We start from the raw sequence: 13,441 nt of genomic DNA on the forward strand, positions 1-13,441 counted from the left end.
CTTATGGAAAGCTATCTGTTCAAAAACTTCATTCTGGCTACAGCAGCTTCATATCCCACATCTCTGATTTATACTGGTACAGGTCAAGGCAAATGATCACTGTGCAACTGCTGGGAGTTAGGTTAATTCAGATTATTTTGCTATAAGTTCTTGACTATTGCAGACTTCTGTTTGAGCTCTCAGACAGGTTATCTTCCAGACAATTGCCTGGATGAGATTTTGGAGGCAGGTGTTGACTGTGGAGACTTACTTAGTGTTAAACTCACTTGTCTGTTGCCACCGACTTTGGAGACGATACTTTTATTTTTTTTTCTGGTCATTGTCCTCCACAAAAGACCTAATTGAAAATATCTATCAAACCATGTCTCTGGTTTCCCTCTTCTTCCCCCTCCCCCCCATTAATTGGGCAGGCATTGTGTTTGTGTGGGAAGGAAGGAGGCTCTGTAGCAGGGTAGCAATATTGCTGGGAAAAGAACATTAAAATGGATAAAGGGATTTCCTAGTGGTATAAATACCTGCACACGACCTCCCTGTGCTCAGGAGCCCTCCTCTGTGTGCACAGCCAGGTAAAACCCTGGAAGAGAGTGTGAGGTGCCATTAATCCTGCAGGATCTGGTAGAACAGGGACAGGCAGCTCTCCTGCTCTTGGGGGTATGAGCTGCCAAGCATTTGCCTCCTCAGACACCTTTGTGCCCTTGAATTCTGACTCCTCTCCCTCTCTGCCTCTGATAATGCATCACAGCGCTGCAGAGTGCCTGCAGGTCTCCAACCATGCCACCAATGTTGTGTCCACAGGTACTTTTTGAAAATACTCTTGCTCTCATTTGTGGTTTTTGGGTGGTGTACGAGTTCATCAAGTTTTCAGTGTTTGAAGTGTTCAGTGTCAGTGTTATGTGTGATTGGGACTGTGCCAAAGCAGCAGCAATTTCACAAAACTCTGCATGTGAGTGAATCAGGAAAAGCACAAATGTTTGTGTTTTAGCTAAATACATAGTTTTGTCTAAGTCTGTTACAAGATTAGACTCAAATATGTTGTCAACTTAGAGCAGGTTCAAACACTGTAATTGTTGGTATAACTACAATCTTGAATGATAACTGTCACATCAATTAATTGAAAGGTTGTTTATTATGCAACCATAATTTAAATTTATAAATTATTATTATAAATAATTATAATTATAAATTACCTTACATAGGAAATATGTTTTAAGACCTCAGGTGCAAATATAGCTTGGGGGAGTTTTAAAGAAGGAAAAACATTGCTTTGCAAGGCATATTGCAAATCAAGACTAAGGTTTAAGTGGGGTGTTCAAAATGGGTAGTAGAAACCTTGTCAATATTTCTGAATTTTGCATGTTTGTTTATATAATTCAATTAGATGCATTTAATAAATACTAGGACTATTTCATGACTGAATATCTGAGCCAAAGAGAGTTTGCTTGCAGTGTTAGTAGTGAAGAGATGGGATTCTGGAATACAGGAATTGTTGATAGAAAGCCTTCAGGAACAGGAAAAGAAATAGTTGATTTATTTGAAACTGCATTAACATTATGTTTTTATTTGGAGTCTTAATAAGAGACCAGGTTTTTCCTGAAAAGCATTGGTAATAAAGCATTTTAATGAAAAGAAAAAGCATGTAAGTAGTGAAAATTGATTATTAGTAACAGAAAACAGGATCATCTTATACATAAGCAAGAGGCTCAAAATATCCTAATACAGCTTTGGGTATTATTAGCAATAGTAGGAGAATTTAAATTTTGTATGAGGTCAAATTTATGTATCTGTATCACAGCAATATTTTCTAGATTCATCTGAGCTGTAATGGAAAGGACACGATGAGGGATGGCTCAAAACCTCTGCTACAGGTTTAAGTTTTGGTATTTTGTATCTGCCACCCAAGGACAAATGCCACTGCAGTCAGGGGAAATTTTGATTGCAGGATCATATCCAGAAGATGTGAAAAAACCACCCTGGGAAAGCAGAGGGTGGTAACTATAATGAGTCAATATTTACAAATTTCATACATGGATTAGGGAATTGTCATAAAAAGTGTCACTCTGTTGCATGCATGTGAGGAGAATTTGTGTACAATATAATGGTGAAAGAATTTTGAATAACAACTTATTTTAAATGTCAAAAATTTTTTAAATGAATGTAACAATTGTTCATCACAAGAAAGGTGAAAATAGTTCTGTTCAAATAATATTGTGTCATTCAGCTGATGTTCTGCAGTGTCCTCAACAGTTCAACTGCTATTATTTAATTTAAATAGCAACATCATCCTTGCTATTTAATTTTAAATCATTAAGCAAGTCAAAAATTGTGTTTTCATTATAAAGATTATAGTATGTGGATTATGAAATAGTGGAAAAATGCAACCAGTAAAGACTTAGATTTTAACAGAAAAGTTGAATTGCTCTACATGCATTACAATTATCAATACAATCTTTATTTTTACTGCATCTACATTAGTATAAGCATGTTTGTCTTAGTAATTTTGTATCTGTACAAGTCTATTTAAACAGAACACTTTAGTGTTATGACTACTGTTGTAAAACCCAAAGATTCTAATCCCTAATTAGACAATTTTGGACAACAGGAATGTGTTCTTTAAAATGTGGGTTTACATATCTGAATGCTCATGAACATTAATTTTTAATATTCTGTTTTATTGCAGTTGTTAGAGTGGGCAGTACACGCAATTTTATTCCTACTTATACAAGAGAATCAGCCATATCTCTATATTGCATTCAGTAAAAAATGATCTCATTCTTCAGGCACTGGCTATTACTGAGCACAGATCTGAAATACCCCTGTGAAAACACTAGAGATAAATTAACAGTGTGTTTGTTGGTGCTGGTGATGGAAAATGTTTATTTAAGCCTGACTTTTTAGAAGAATCCAGAATTTACCATCTTGCTTCTCTGCCACCTTGCCAAAGCACTCTGAAATGCTTTTTGTTGCTTGGCACTCAAGAAATTGTGATTTTTGGACACAGCAATGCAAATGCCCCAAACTGCTGCCTTTAGAAACTTAGGCCTTCATTCCCTGCAGGGTTTGCTGAACAGTGAATTTCCTGAGACCATGGAATTAGTTTTTGTGAGATTGAATCAGAGTGTGAAGTTGTGTGAGGAGAGGAGCAGGTCTCCTCCTTCCCCTGCTCAGCAGTTTGTGTAAAATGGGTTATGCCCATAGATTATTTAGTATTAAAAGCAACTCCTTGAGAGACAGCATGACAATTCCTAGTCCTGCCTCGGAGGATGTCCCACAATTTCTAGTGGCAGCTCTCCCTGTTAACCTGATGGTTGTGACCCTGTGTTAAATGCTCACAGAAGAAGCTACAGCTGCACAGAAGGCACTCAAAATTCAAGGCTGTGTCGTGAATCTTGAATTCTTACCAGTCCCATCTGTTTTCTCTTTGCTTCCAACTCGCGTGTGCTCGTGCATTGGCTTTGCCACAACAACTCTGGGACACCTGGGCCAGGTTTGCACTACTCTGTGCCCTCCTGTCACTATGGGAATCAACCTTCCACCTATGGGGTGATGGCAGGTAAGAGGCCAGCCCTCAGCTGGGGGAGATGTGTGATTTTAGCCAGCTTTCCTTCATGGGAACCAATCCAAGACAATCCTTTAAAGAGGATGGGGTTTGGAGTAAGGTGTTTGGAAAAGAGTTGGGAAATTAGGGCTCAGTGCCCAGAGTTTCCCAAACCTTTGCATCTTTGGTGAAATCAATCTGTATCTTATGTCTCCCTACAAGGCTGGGAAATTCCTGTTCTCTTTGTTTAGCCCTGGCCATTTGTCCTGGTGATTATCACTTTTTGAGAGACTAGGAGGGTGACATTCCCAATATTCCTGTGTATTGCTGGTACATGGGCTGATGAGCCCCTGGTTGAATCTGTAAAATAAAATGATGGCATAGTGAAGGGATAGCTGAATTCAGCAGGCAGATCAGCCAGTGATTTTTAAGGATTTCATGCATTTTTACACTCATGAATGCATGCTGGCATCCTGCTCATTCTTCCCTGTCCCAGGCTCAGTAAGAGTGAGGCACTTTTGTTCTGTGCAAGTTTAAGTAGCACTCAATGAGATTATGACATGAACCAAATTAATATAACTCCCAGGAAATAACTGGGACTTGGAAATAATCCAAAATCAAACTCAGAATTTTATTTCATCTAAGAATTAAGGAAATACTAGAGTAAATCAGCATAGATTATTACAGCTGCATAGGGACAGAGTGTAGACTTCCTTCATGGTGTGCAAATTTCCAAATGCTCCTATTTAATTTCTGTCTTTTGCAAACATTCCTGGCATTGTTCAGGTGTATTAACAGGGGAAAGTTAATAAGTAATAATAAATTACATTGCTCAGAAATTAATTTTAATTCCAAAAGAAATACATTTTTATTCTTCTCCTTTCTTTTCTTATTTTCATCTTCTGATTAAGAAATTACTGTGTTTTCTTAGGCATCAAGCCTGCAACTCCAGAGATGCTCTCAGCAAGTCTCTCCCAGACTCGAATCCTACAGACATGCAGCATGCCCCACCCCAACGTGGTAAATGGTGTCAGCACCTTGCAAAGCAAGTTACCCTCTTTTTCTTCATTATTTTTGATTTTTTTTTTTTTTTTGTGGTTATCCTGGGTGATGTGTATAAAATAATTCTGTGGGGTTAGAACCTCCGAAACTGGTGGGAGTAATTGAGGCAGTGAGGAAAAACCTAACCCTAATAAATGGAGGAAGCAGAGGGAGGTTGATGAACTTCTGAGTTCTACACAGTTCTGTGTAGTTTAGAAAATTGGGGAGGATGACCTGAGAACCTGGAATTACTGGCTGCTCCAGATACACTGAGGAGTGTTAATATTTCTCCAATAATTTCCCTCATGAGGCCAGAGACATTTTAGCTCTATGTACAATATCTAGGAAAAAAACAACCTTCACTCCTAACTGAATCTCCTTCTTAAGTCTGACCTTTGTGAACAAAAGGTAGTGAAAGATAGTTCTGTTTTGTCCTTGAGCAATTTCTTTTTTTTTTTTGAAGGATCATTCTGAATGAGCTCTGGCTTGTATTATTTTTTTTCTTTGAGCTCTTACCTGTGTACTTTCCTTCAAGAAATTTTGTGCTACAGCTAAGCCAAGATATCTAATCTGGGCATCAAATGGAAAAATGGCATCTACGTGGAAATACTCTTTGTACCAGAAAATAGAGACTGGCCATTTTTTAAGTGACTCAAAATATCACAGATCCATCAGTCTTGCAGTACCACTTAACTCCAGTTTAGAGCATGGATTTTTATGTAAGTGTGGGGCGTTTGCCTCGTATTTCAGTTCGCTAAGTCATAGGATGGTTGTAAAGGGGGCTGGGAGAAGAAGGAGAAAACACATCCTAGCAAGTTCATACTCCTGGCTCCTCGCGTGTATACTGATAAATTCCACAAATCAGCCGCAGCCGGACGGCAGCATTCCCTGCCATGCTTTTCTCCCTGCCCTGGCAGGTGGCCTGGCGCCGTGCCTGTACAAGTTCCCCGAGCTGGGCTCCGGCTCCTGCGCGCTGTCCCACGGGTTCGGCGCCGCGCCGCCGCCGCTGCCGGAGCCGCCCGCGGCCAAGGAGCTCCGCAGGAAGGGAAAACCCGCCGAGGAGCCCCTGGACATGGACTCCCCCGAGATCAGGGAGCTGGAGAAATTCGCCAACGAGTTCAAGCTGCGCAGAATCAAGCTGGGTATGCGTTTTGTGTCCACCAAAAAAAAAAAAAAAAAAAAAAAAGGCGGAGACTCCGGTTGTTTATTGTAACGAGTTAGGTGCATCACCTAATTAGTGGCTTGTCTTAATTTTCTTCTGCTTTCACTCAGAGTCAGGATTGAAAACAAGGAGACAATTTTTCTCATGTTTGAGCTGGTTGTTTATTAAATCTTATCTAAAGTAGAGAGTTCTGCAACACTTCTAGCTACCAGCTAAAAGCAAGCAAAATAGAGTTAGATCTATCTAGTTACAAGGTCATTTAAATCTAATCAGTTCAATTAAGAGCTAACACCTATATTATTTATACTGTTGACCCAATAACCAAACCCCTCTCCAACCAAAACTACTGCCTGAAGAAGAAGGAAGAAGACAGAGACAACTCCCAAGAATGTCCATCTTGTCCCATACATATTCTAAAACCATAAATTCAAAACCCTTCACATATGAAATCACACACTCCTATTTTAACACATACCTGTGGTTCTAACCCCATCACTCAAATTTGGAAGCCTTCTCTAAGGCCTTAAGTCAAAAGCAGTGCTCTCCTGGGGGTCAGTGCCAGAAAGCACAAAAAGTTCAAAACTCCCAGGGTTCTGGGTTCCAACAATTTCTGGGTGTTTTATGGTCTGACCTCTGCTGTTATCTGATCATAACTCTAACCCTGTCTTGCCCAGCAAAATTTCCCCATTCCTGTAAGACTTGCATGGACTTAATGAACTTCAGCTTTTAGTTTGCAGAAAAGAACTTCAAACTTTCCTGCCCTTAAATTATTTGTGCTAAATGCAGAGAAAAGTTTTGGTGTTCAAGAAATTGCATTCAGTGTCAGGTGCAATATTTTGCACAGCTTCAAATTATCTGCAGCTTAGGGCAGGACATGCTTTAACCTCTCATACCCATCCTCTTGTTTCATCCGGTGGTGTGCTGTCATTTCAGTATACACTGAGTGACATCCATGGGAAATCCTTCACACCAGTAGCAAGCTTCTCCTCCTATTTTATTTTTTTTTTGTGCCATGGCACAGTTGGGAAGCAATTAATATCTTGCTGTGAGAAAACTGCTGAGGACAAAGGTGGGCTGAGCCCTGTTGTTCTTGTCATTATCACTTATAGCATTGCATCAACATTTAGATTTATTTTATAAATCTAAAAAAATTATAAGGTTATTTGGTTATGTGAGTGCTATCTCAACAGCCTGAAAGCCAGGATGTTCCATATACGGTCTGAACAGAAATAAAAAATTTTAGGGTTTAAAATATATTTGCAAACTAGCCAATTTTCCTATATATCTTGTATTTGATAGATTTGAATTGTCAGCCACAGCAGTGGAAAGCATTTGCCAGGCCACATATAGTTGATCACTGAATCTTCATCCTGAATTTTTGAGGGAAACAAAATTTCCTTTGGTACAAGCAAATGGCATGGAGCCTGAAGAATGGAAGAAATGCAATATGCACAGGAAAAATAATCTGAGTTTGAGTTTTACAAGATAAAACTGAGTTGTGGGTCTGAGAGACACAGGGCTAGTGCAGTCAGAAAGGAGGTTAAAAAGTTCCTCGTGGGACACTGAGTGCCTAAAGAGATCCTGCCTTGTTCTGGCACCAAAGCAGAAAAGGAGGATGATGAGCCAGTCCCCCAGCCATGGCAGATCCACATTCAGAGAAATGATCAGGGAGCTGTTGATGCAAAGTCAAAGTCTGCATGGAAACTGCAGCATTTCTCTGACTTCAGCTTTAGTTGTTACAACAAATAACAGGAGACCAGCAGTGCCTCTAGGGATCAGCCTATGGCTTTTGCACCATCTACACAAAGACATGGGGTGTCTGGACCCTTCTCAAATCCCTACTCCTGGAGTGTGAACTCCACTAAATCAGTGACCCACTCCACAGAAACCACCAGGAGCCTGAGCACTGATGTGAGAGACCCAGAGACCCCTGCAGGACCCTCAGCCCGAGGCCACTGCTGCCCACCAGAGCCAGCAGTCAAGGGCTCAGCATCCCAAGGAAAGTAACCCTCCTAGAAAGCTTCAGAGTCACTTTTGCCTCTGTTTCTGGCAGGTTACACACAGACCAACGTTGGAGAGGCGCTGGCTGCCGTGCACGGCTCCGAGTTCAGCCAGACCACGATTTGCCGCTTTGAGAACTTGCAGCTGAGCTTCAAGAACGCCTGCAAGCTGAAATCCATCCTGTCCAAGTGGCTGGAGGAAGCTGAACAAGTGGGAGGTAGAGAACTGAAATCCTCTAAATACTGGTTTGCATTTCAAGCAGAATCCCATATAAATATTTTAGGGCTATTATATGCCTTCTGCAGAGCAAATACAATTTTACCAGCTTTAAATGCTGAGGTGTGCTTGTATTAAAGTAGAGTTCTCTTTTTTTTTTTTTTTTTTTATGAGCATGGAGGGCAAAACTTAAATGTATGGAGTGTGCAGAATAGCAGAAACATCTCTTGGGATGCTGGAAGTAATTTTCTTCCTGTCCTATCCCAGCAAACCTGTTCTAGTCATGTAGAGAACCAGAGCAGGATCTGCAGGGCAGCTCATTTAGCAGTGTACACTGATTTTTCACTAGCAAAGGACTTTCTTTGTCCTTTATGCTTCTAACCATTTCTGCCTATAGCCATTTACAGTTGGAGGTAAAACAATGACCAACCATCCTGACAATGGAAAGATGTTGTGTGTAATGTTCCTCTTATTCAGCAGCACTTTCTCTTGTGCTCTCTTCTTCCTTCAAAGACAGTGACTATTTTGCTGGAAATTATAGTTCATGTTTTCCAGTCCCTGTGGAATGTAAGTGCCAGCTTTTGTTGTTTGGCTTCTTTTTTTTTAATACAGCTTTGTACAATGAAAAAGTTGGAGTGAATGAACGGAAGAGGAAGCGCAGAACCACCATAAGGTAATAAATATTTAGATGCTTCTTCTTCTCCTGTCAAAATTGAAGTGCTTCAATATTTCCTATTAATTAATATTGACAACTTGTGCTTCTTAAAATTTCAATATTTAGAAATATTCTAGTGAAAGTTCAGGACAAAATCCTGGGTAGCAAGAAAATATTAATGCTTTGAAGGCGTGCAGCACCTCAGTTTAAAAACCTTAAAGTAACCAGGGAGATGGGCTTGATCTGAATTCTGTAGCCTTACTCTCAGCCATTCTTAGCAAATATTAGAAGACAAACTAGTGGGATAAGGAAAATCCTATGAACTAAATTAAGTTCAGCAGAAACTTCTAAATTTGAATTTGTGGAAAGTATTGTATTTCATACTTTGCTCAAAACCTAAGTTCTTAGTCAAAAATTAATGATGTTACTATAAATCTGTGCAAAACACCATGGTATTAATTAGCCAGTTTTGTTGAACATTAGTAAATATTGAAAAACTGTAAATGAAAGACCAACAGGTGAAATAACTAGGGAGCAGATATTGTATTTCAGTAGCAAATACCTGAACCTCACTTCCAGAATAATGCATGAAGTGCCCTCGTGTGTCCAAAGAAATTACAGCTACTGCTGAAACTTCTGGATGCCTCCCAGTGGCACACAAGCATGTCACAGATGTGTTTTTTAGAATGTGGAACAGGAATAGGAAGCAAATTCTATCTGAAAATAAGAAAAAATAACAGTACTAAGTTATTCTGTTTAGTGAACTACTCAGCTTTGGTCGCTGCTGACTCGGAGGAAGAGATGAGGGCAGATATTTGGAAAATGTGATGATGGCTAAAGCAGCTGGCCATAATCTCTGTGATTTCTAGGAATACTCTAGTGCTGTCTCTCTAACTAATGGGATGTAAAACACACAGTGTTTCCCAAATCTTAGTGACAGAGCTCTTCCTCTCTGTAAACCCAAATGATTTGATACAACCAGGTAACAAACACCACTGATGTGCATTTGCTGGGACAGAAGAGTGGTCAGGCTTGTTCCAATTCCTGTGACCCCAGTCATAACTAGTTAGTAGCTGTGTCTTCTAGATAATATCAAGAAGCACAAATATTTTATTATTACACTGAAATTGCATTTGCATTTGCAACTTGATGCTGTTTTTGCCTTTTAATTGCCCCATGCCAAAATTCTGTATGATGTCACGCTGCTCATGTGAGTAGAGAACTAGGGACTGTTTTTAGTGCTTTGGGTTTCCTTTATGTAGAGAAAAATGAAACAAATTGAGCCACTGCCTTCAGTGCTGTTACTTGATCTTTCTCTTGAACTAGTGGTGAAAGCCTGAATGTACAGAAAAGTTTTTAAAGGTGAAATTTTACCCCTGTATCCAGCATTGCTGCCAAAGAAGCCCTAGAGAGGCACTTTGGAGAACAAAGTAAGCCATCTTCTCAGGAAATCATGAGGATGGCTGAGGGGCTCAATCTTGAGAAAGAAGTTGTGAGAGTCTGGTTTTGCAACAGAAGACAAAGGGAAAAAAGAGTGAAGACCAGTTTACACCAGAATGCCTTCAGTTCCATTATCAAGGAGCACCATGAATGCCGGTGAAGCTTTTCCACGTGCAGATCTGGATTTCTGTTCTGCTGTAAGTATTGTAAATTCTGTGTTGTTTAAGAAAAAAAAAAATCAGTAAACCACTCATTCCTCCTACAAGCTACCAGCTCAGATGTAGTGTTTGTGCAAGACCCAATTTGAATGTAAAAGGTTGGAAACTAAATTGTGCAGTATCTGTTTGAAGAGCTGGAGGTCTCTGCAAGGAGCCCATCACACATTGTTCAACTAGGAAGGCTTCCCAAAAAGCTTCCCTGTGCTGTGCCTTATTTGCCTTTGTGGTAGGAGTTAATGACTAAATGTATATGTGTTCTAAGTTCTGAAAGGTTGCAAGGCTTGGTGTCAGCAGCTGTAGCATGGGAAGGATTTAGCTGTCATTAATTAAGGCAATTAATTAAGAGGTATCACACTACTGGATGCTCTGTCTCAGCCCAACATTGGACTGCCTTGAACAGCTGTCACGTAGAAGTGGCTTGATAATGCTTGTTATCAAAGGTAATTCTTGCTAATTTGTTATGTGCCTCAAAGTTTGGTTTGGGTAGGCTTAGCTATAAAAACAGGAATACAATTTATCTGACCTTAAGACTTTGTGGCCTGAGGGGAAGAAAAATAATTATCAGGGGTTTTATTACATTGATCTTTCTCTGAGTTGTACTCCTGATTAAAACCATGTGTGGACATACACCAGAGATGGTGTGTTAAGCTAAGAAGTATACAAAAGAAGAATTTATTGCTCTGCACATTCCTCCTTTATTACATCCCACTAATTGAAAATAATCCCTTATTTGTCATCCTCTGGCCTTGAGATAATCGAGGGAAAAAAATTCCAGTGCCAGAGCTCCACCTATGAGGCAGGCACTGAGAAAACTGAGTGTAATGACTGTAGTACTCCCCAGGGATAGATTACCCAGCCATCTCATCAGCCCTGCTCATTGTTATGGGAATTAGCCCATTACCATATAAGTATTTTGACTGTTTTCCCAGGACTGAAATTAAGTGAGTACATGCAAGTAGTACTGGCCAGCTACATTTTATTTTTCCATAAAACAAACCTGATGATTTAGAAAATGTCTATACAATAGGCCTACAGAAAGCCAAAGGAGTTTAATGTTCAAGACCACTTAGGAGCAGCATGTACAAGTTAAGTGCTCACTCTCTAGTGTACATTGAATTATCTCTGATACTTATTACAGTGACTATAAGCATATTCAGCAATGGAAATCAGGCTCCTGAATTTCTAAAAAAAATACATTTTTATGGATGAATGCACCACTCTAACCCCTTAACTGAGAAGAAAACTTCAATTTAATAACTCAGAGGGGAGAAACTAGCTGTGTACTCCCTTCAGGCTGCTCTCATCAGTAGCATAGCTCACCCACCATAGCAGGGACCAAGATTCATACATTTATCCACCACAGGTTATCAGCAGGTCATGAACTTCACAAAAAATGTTCAGCTGAGGATCAGCACTCAGCAAAGGTGGTGGCATGCATTGCTGTAGCTTTCATGTGATGTGGTCAAATGTCATGTATGTTGAAATTATTATCTGATATGTAAAAATTTTATTTATATTCTAAATTATTTTCTTAATTACAAAAGGCTTCCTAGAAGTGCTGACAGCCTGTACTTCCCAACCTCCTCATCAATAAAGTATTCCTGTACATTTGGCACTCCAGGCAATGCTTTGTAGTTCTGTTTTGGTAGCCCTTCACTCTTTTCAGCTGTGTGTCATGCTGAAGTGTATTTTAGAATGCTTTAACTGTTTGTTCTGGAGCAGCCTCACTGTATCATGGTGTTCTCTTGCCCCTCAAAAAGTCTCACAAGCAAAAGCTAATTGCAGCAACAGAGTAAAAGAAAATGAAAGGTGACACATAACAAAATTGTCCTGCATAAAAGAATGGCAAAAGACTAATTAGAGGAAGCAGCCACCATTTAAACACACTCACCTGCTACCACAGAAATACAAACAAATTAGAATTATTTACAGAAGAAAAGCTGGATTAAATAAATTTCAACTGTTGCAGCTGGAGCCATGACTTGCAGAAAGTGGTAATTCTTTTTTTTTTTTTTTTTTTCCTCTAAGAACAAGTTAATTACCACCAATTACTTTTGATTGGGGGTGGAGAAACAACCTGCATATAAGGCAGTATTTCCAAGGAGTGGCTCTATGAACCTGCAGGAGCTTAGCTGCCCACTCAGCCAAGCTGGGCTGCAGTGTTTGAGATATTTGTGGGTTTTTTTCTTGCTCTTCTTTTCCCATGGTAACTTTAGGGAGGGTGTTAAAACCCCACTAGAGGGCAAACCAAGGCATTATCACGAGGTTCAGCTGTCTCTGAACTGTGCTGTGCCCTCATGTGAGGGACACAACCCACCAAGCACAGGCCAAGCTGCTGATCAAAGGTAAGGTGAATAATTCAAGTTACTCTCTGCTAGTGATGTGTGTGCATTGTATGCTATAGATTCTGCTCAATTATGAGCTCTACTAAAAGGCTGATGGAGATAAGAATATAGAATATAAGAATTAGGAGTAAATATGAGAAGATGGAAAGAAGCTTAAAACAAAACAAACAAAAAGTGATGCTTTTTAATATGCTTGGGGAAAAAAATCTGTGGAAAAAATCAAGTGGGTGCCAGAATTTCCTTTGTTTATACAAGTTCTCAGATAAGGAAGCCACTTACAGCTGGTATGTGTACAGCTTGCATACTGGATGCACTTTAAAGCAGAAATTGGATGAGTATTAGGGGAGGAAGCATCCTTTACATTCATTGTGTTCTCACTGCTGCCCTGGGAATTGCTTCTGGGCATTTGAGGAGCAGTAGAACTCCTCAATGGGTAGAGCCATTTTTAGGTGTGTGCATAACTATGTCATTGCTCCCAGATGGAGAGCCAGATCCAGTCCCTATTTAGGATTGAGTGGTTTTCTTTCACTCAATGTAATTTAAAAGGAATTTGTATCTAAGTCGGGGGTGCAATTTTTTTTTTTTTTACTGATCCAACATACTGACCACAACTGCAGACACATAACAAGCCTGCAAACCTCCAGCACTTCTCACTTTGCTGCCCCAAGATTTCTACACAGGTTAGAGCTGCAGGATTGAAAAGGTAACTTGTAACAAACCATGGGATTGATACTGACACCAGCCCTAGTTCAGCAGTCTTAATGGCACCAAAAAAACCAATACCTTCCTTCCTGTTCCTCAAAGACCCAAAGGAAACAACTCCTAATA

The 13,441-nt window shown here is 39.9% G+C and overlaps 1 protein-coding gene across 1 annotated transcript; it reads left to right on the plus strand.

The window, feature by feature from the left end:
• Nucleotides 1–653: 653 nt before the first annotated feature.
• Nucleotides 654–12,529, plus strand: POU1F1 (POU class 1 homeobox 1; the record flags this gene model as incomplete). The annotated part of the gene is given in 7 exon segments (XM_079318400.1): nt 654–795; nt 3,402–3,473; nt 3,476–3,550; nt 5,494–5,718; nt 7,792–7,956; nt 8,568–8,628; nt 9,997–12,529. Coding segments are annotated over 7 exon segments (954 nt in total). The 3' UTR covers nt 10,211–12,529.
• Nucleotides 12,530–13,441: the final 912 nt, after the last annotated feature.

Source organism: Erithacus rubecula, assembly GCF_903797595.1.
Source record: "Erithacus rubecula genome assembly, chromosome: 1".
Classification (NCBI taxonomy): Eukaryota; Metazoa; Chordata; class Aves; order Passeriformes; family Muscicapidae; genus Erithacus; species Erithacus rubecula.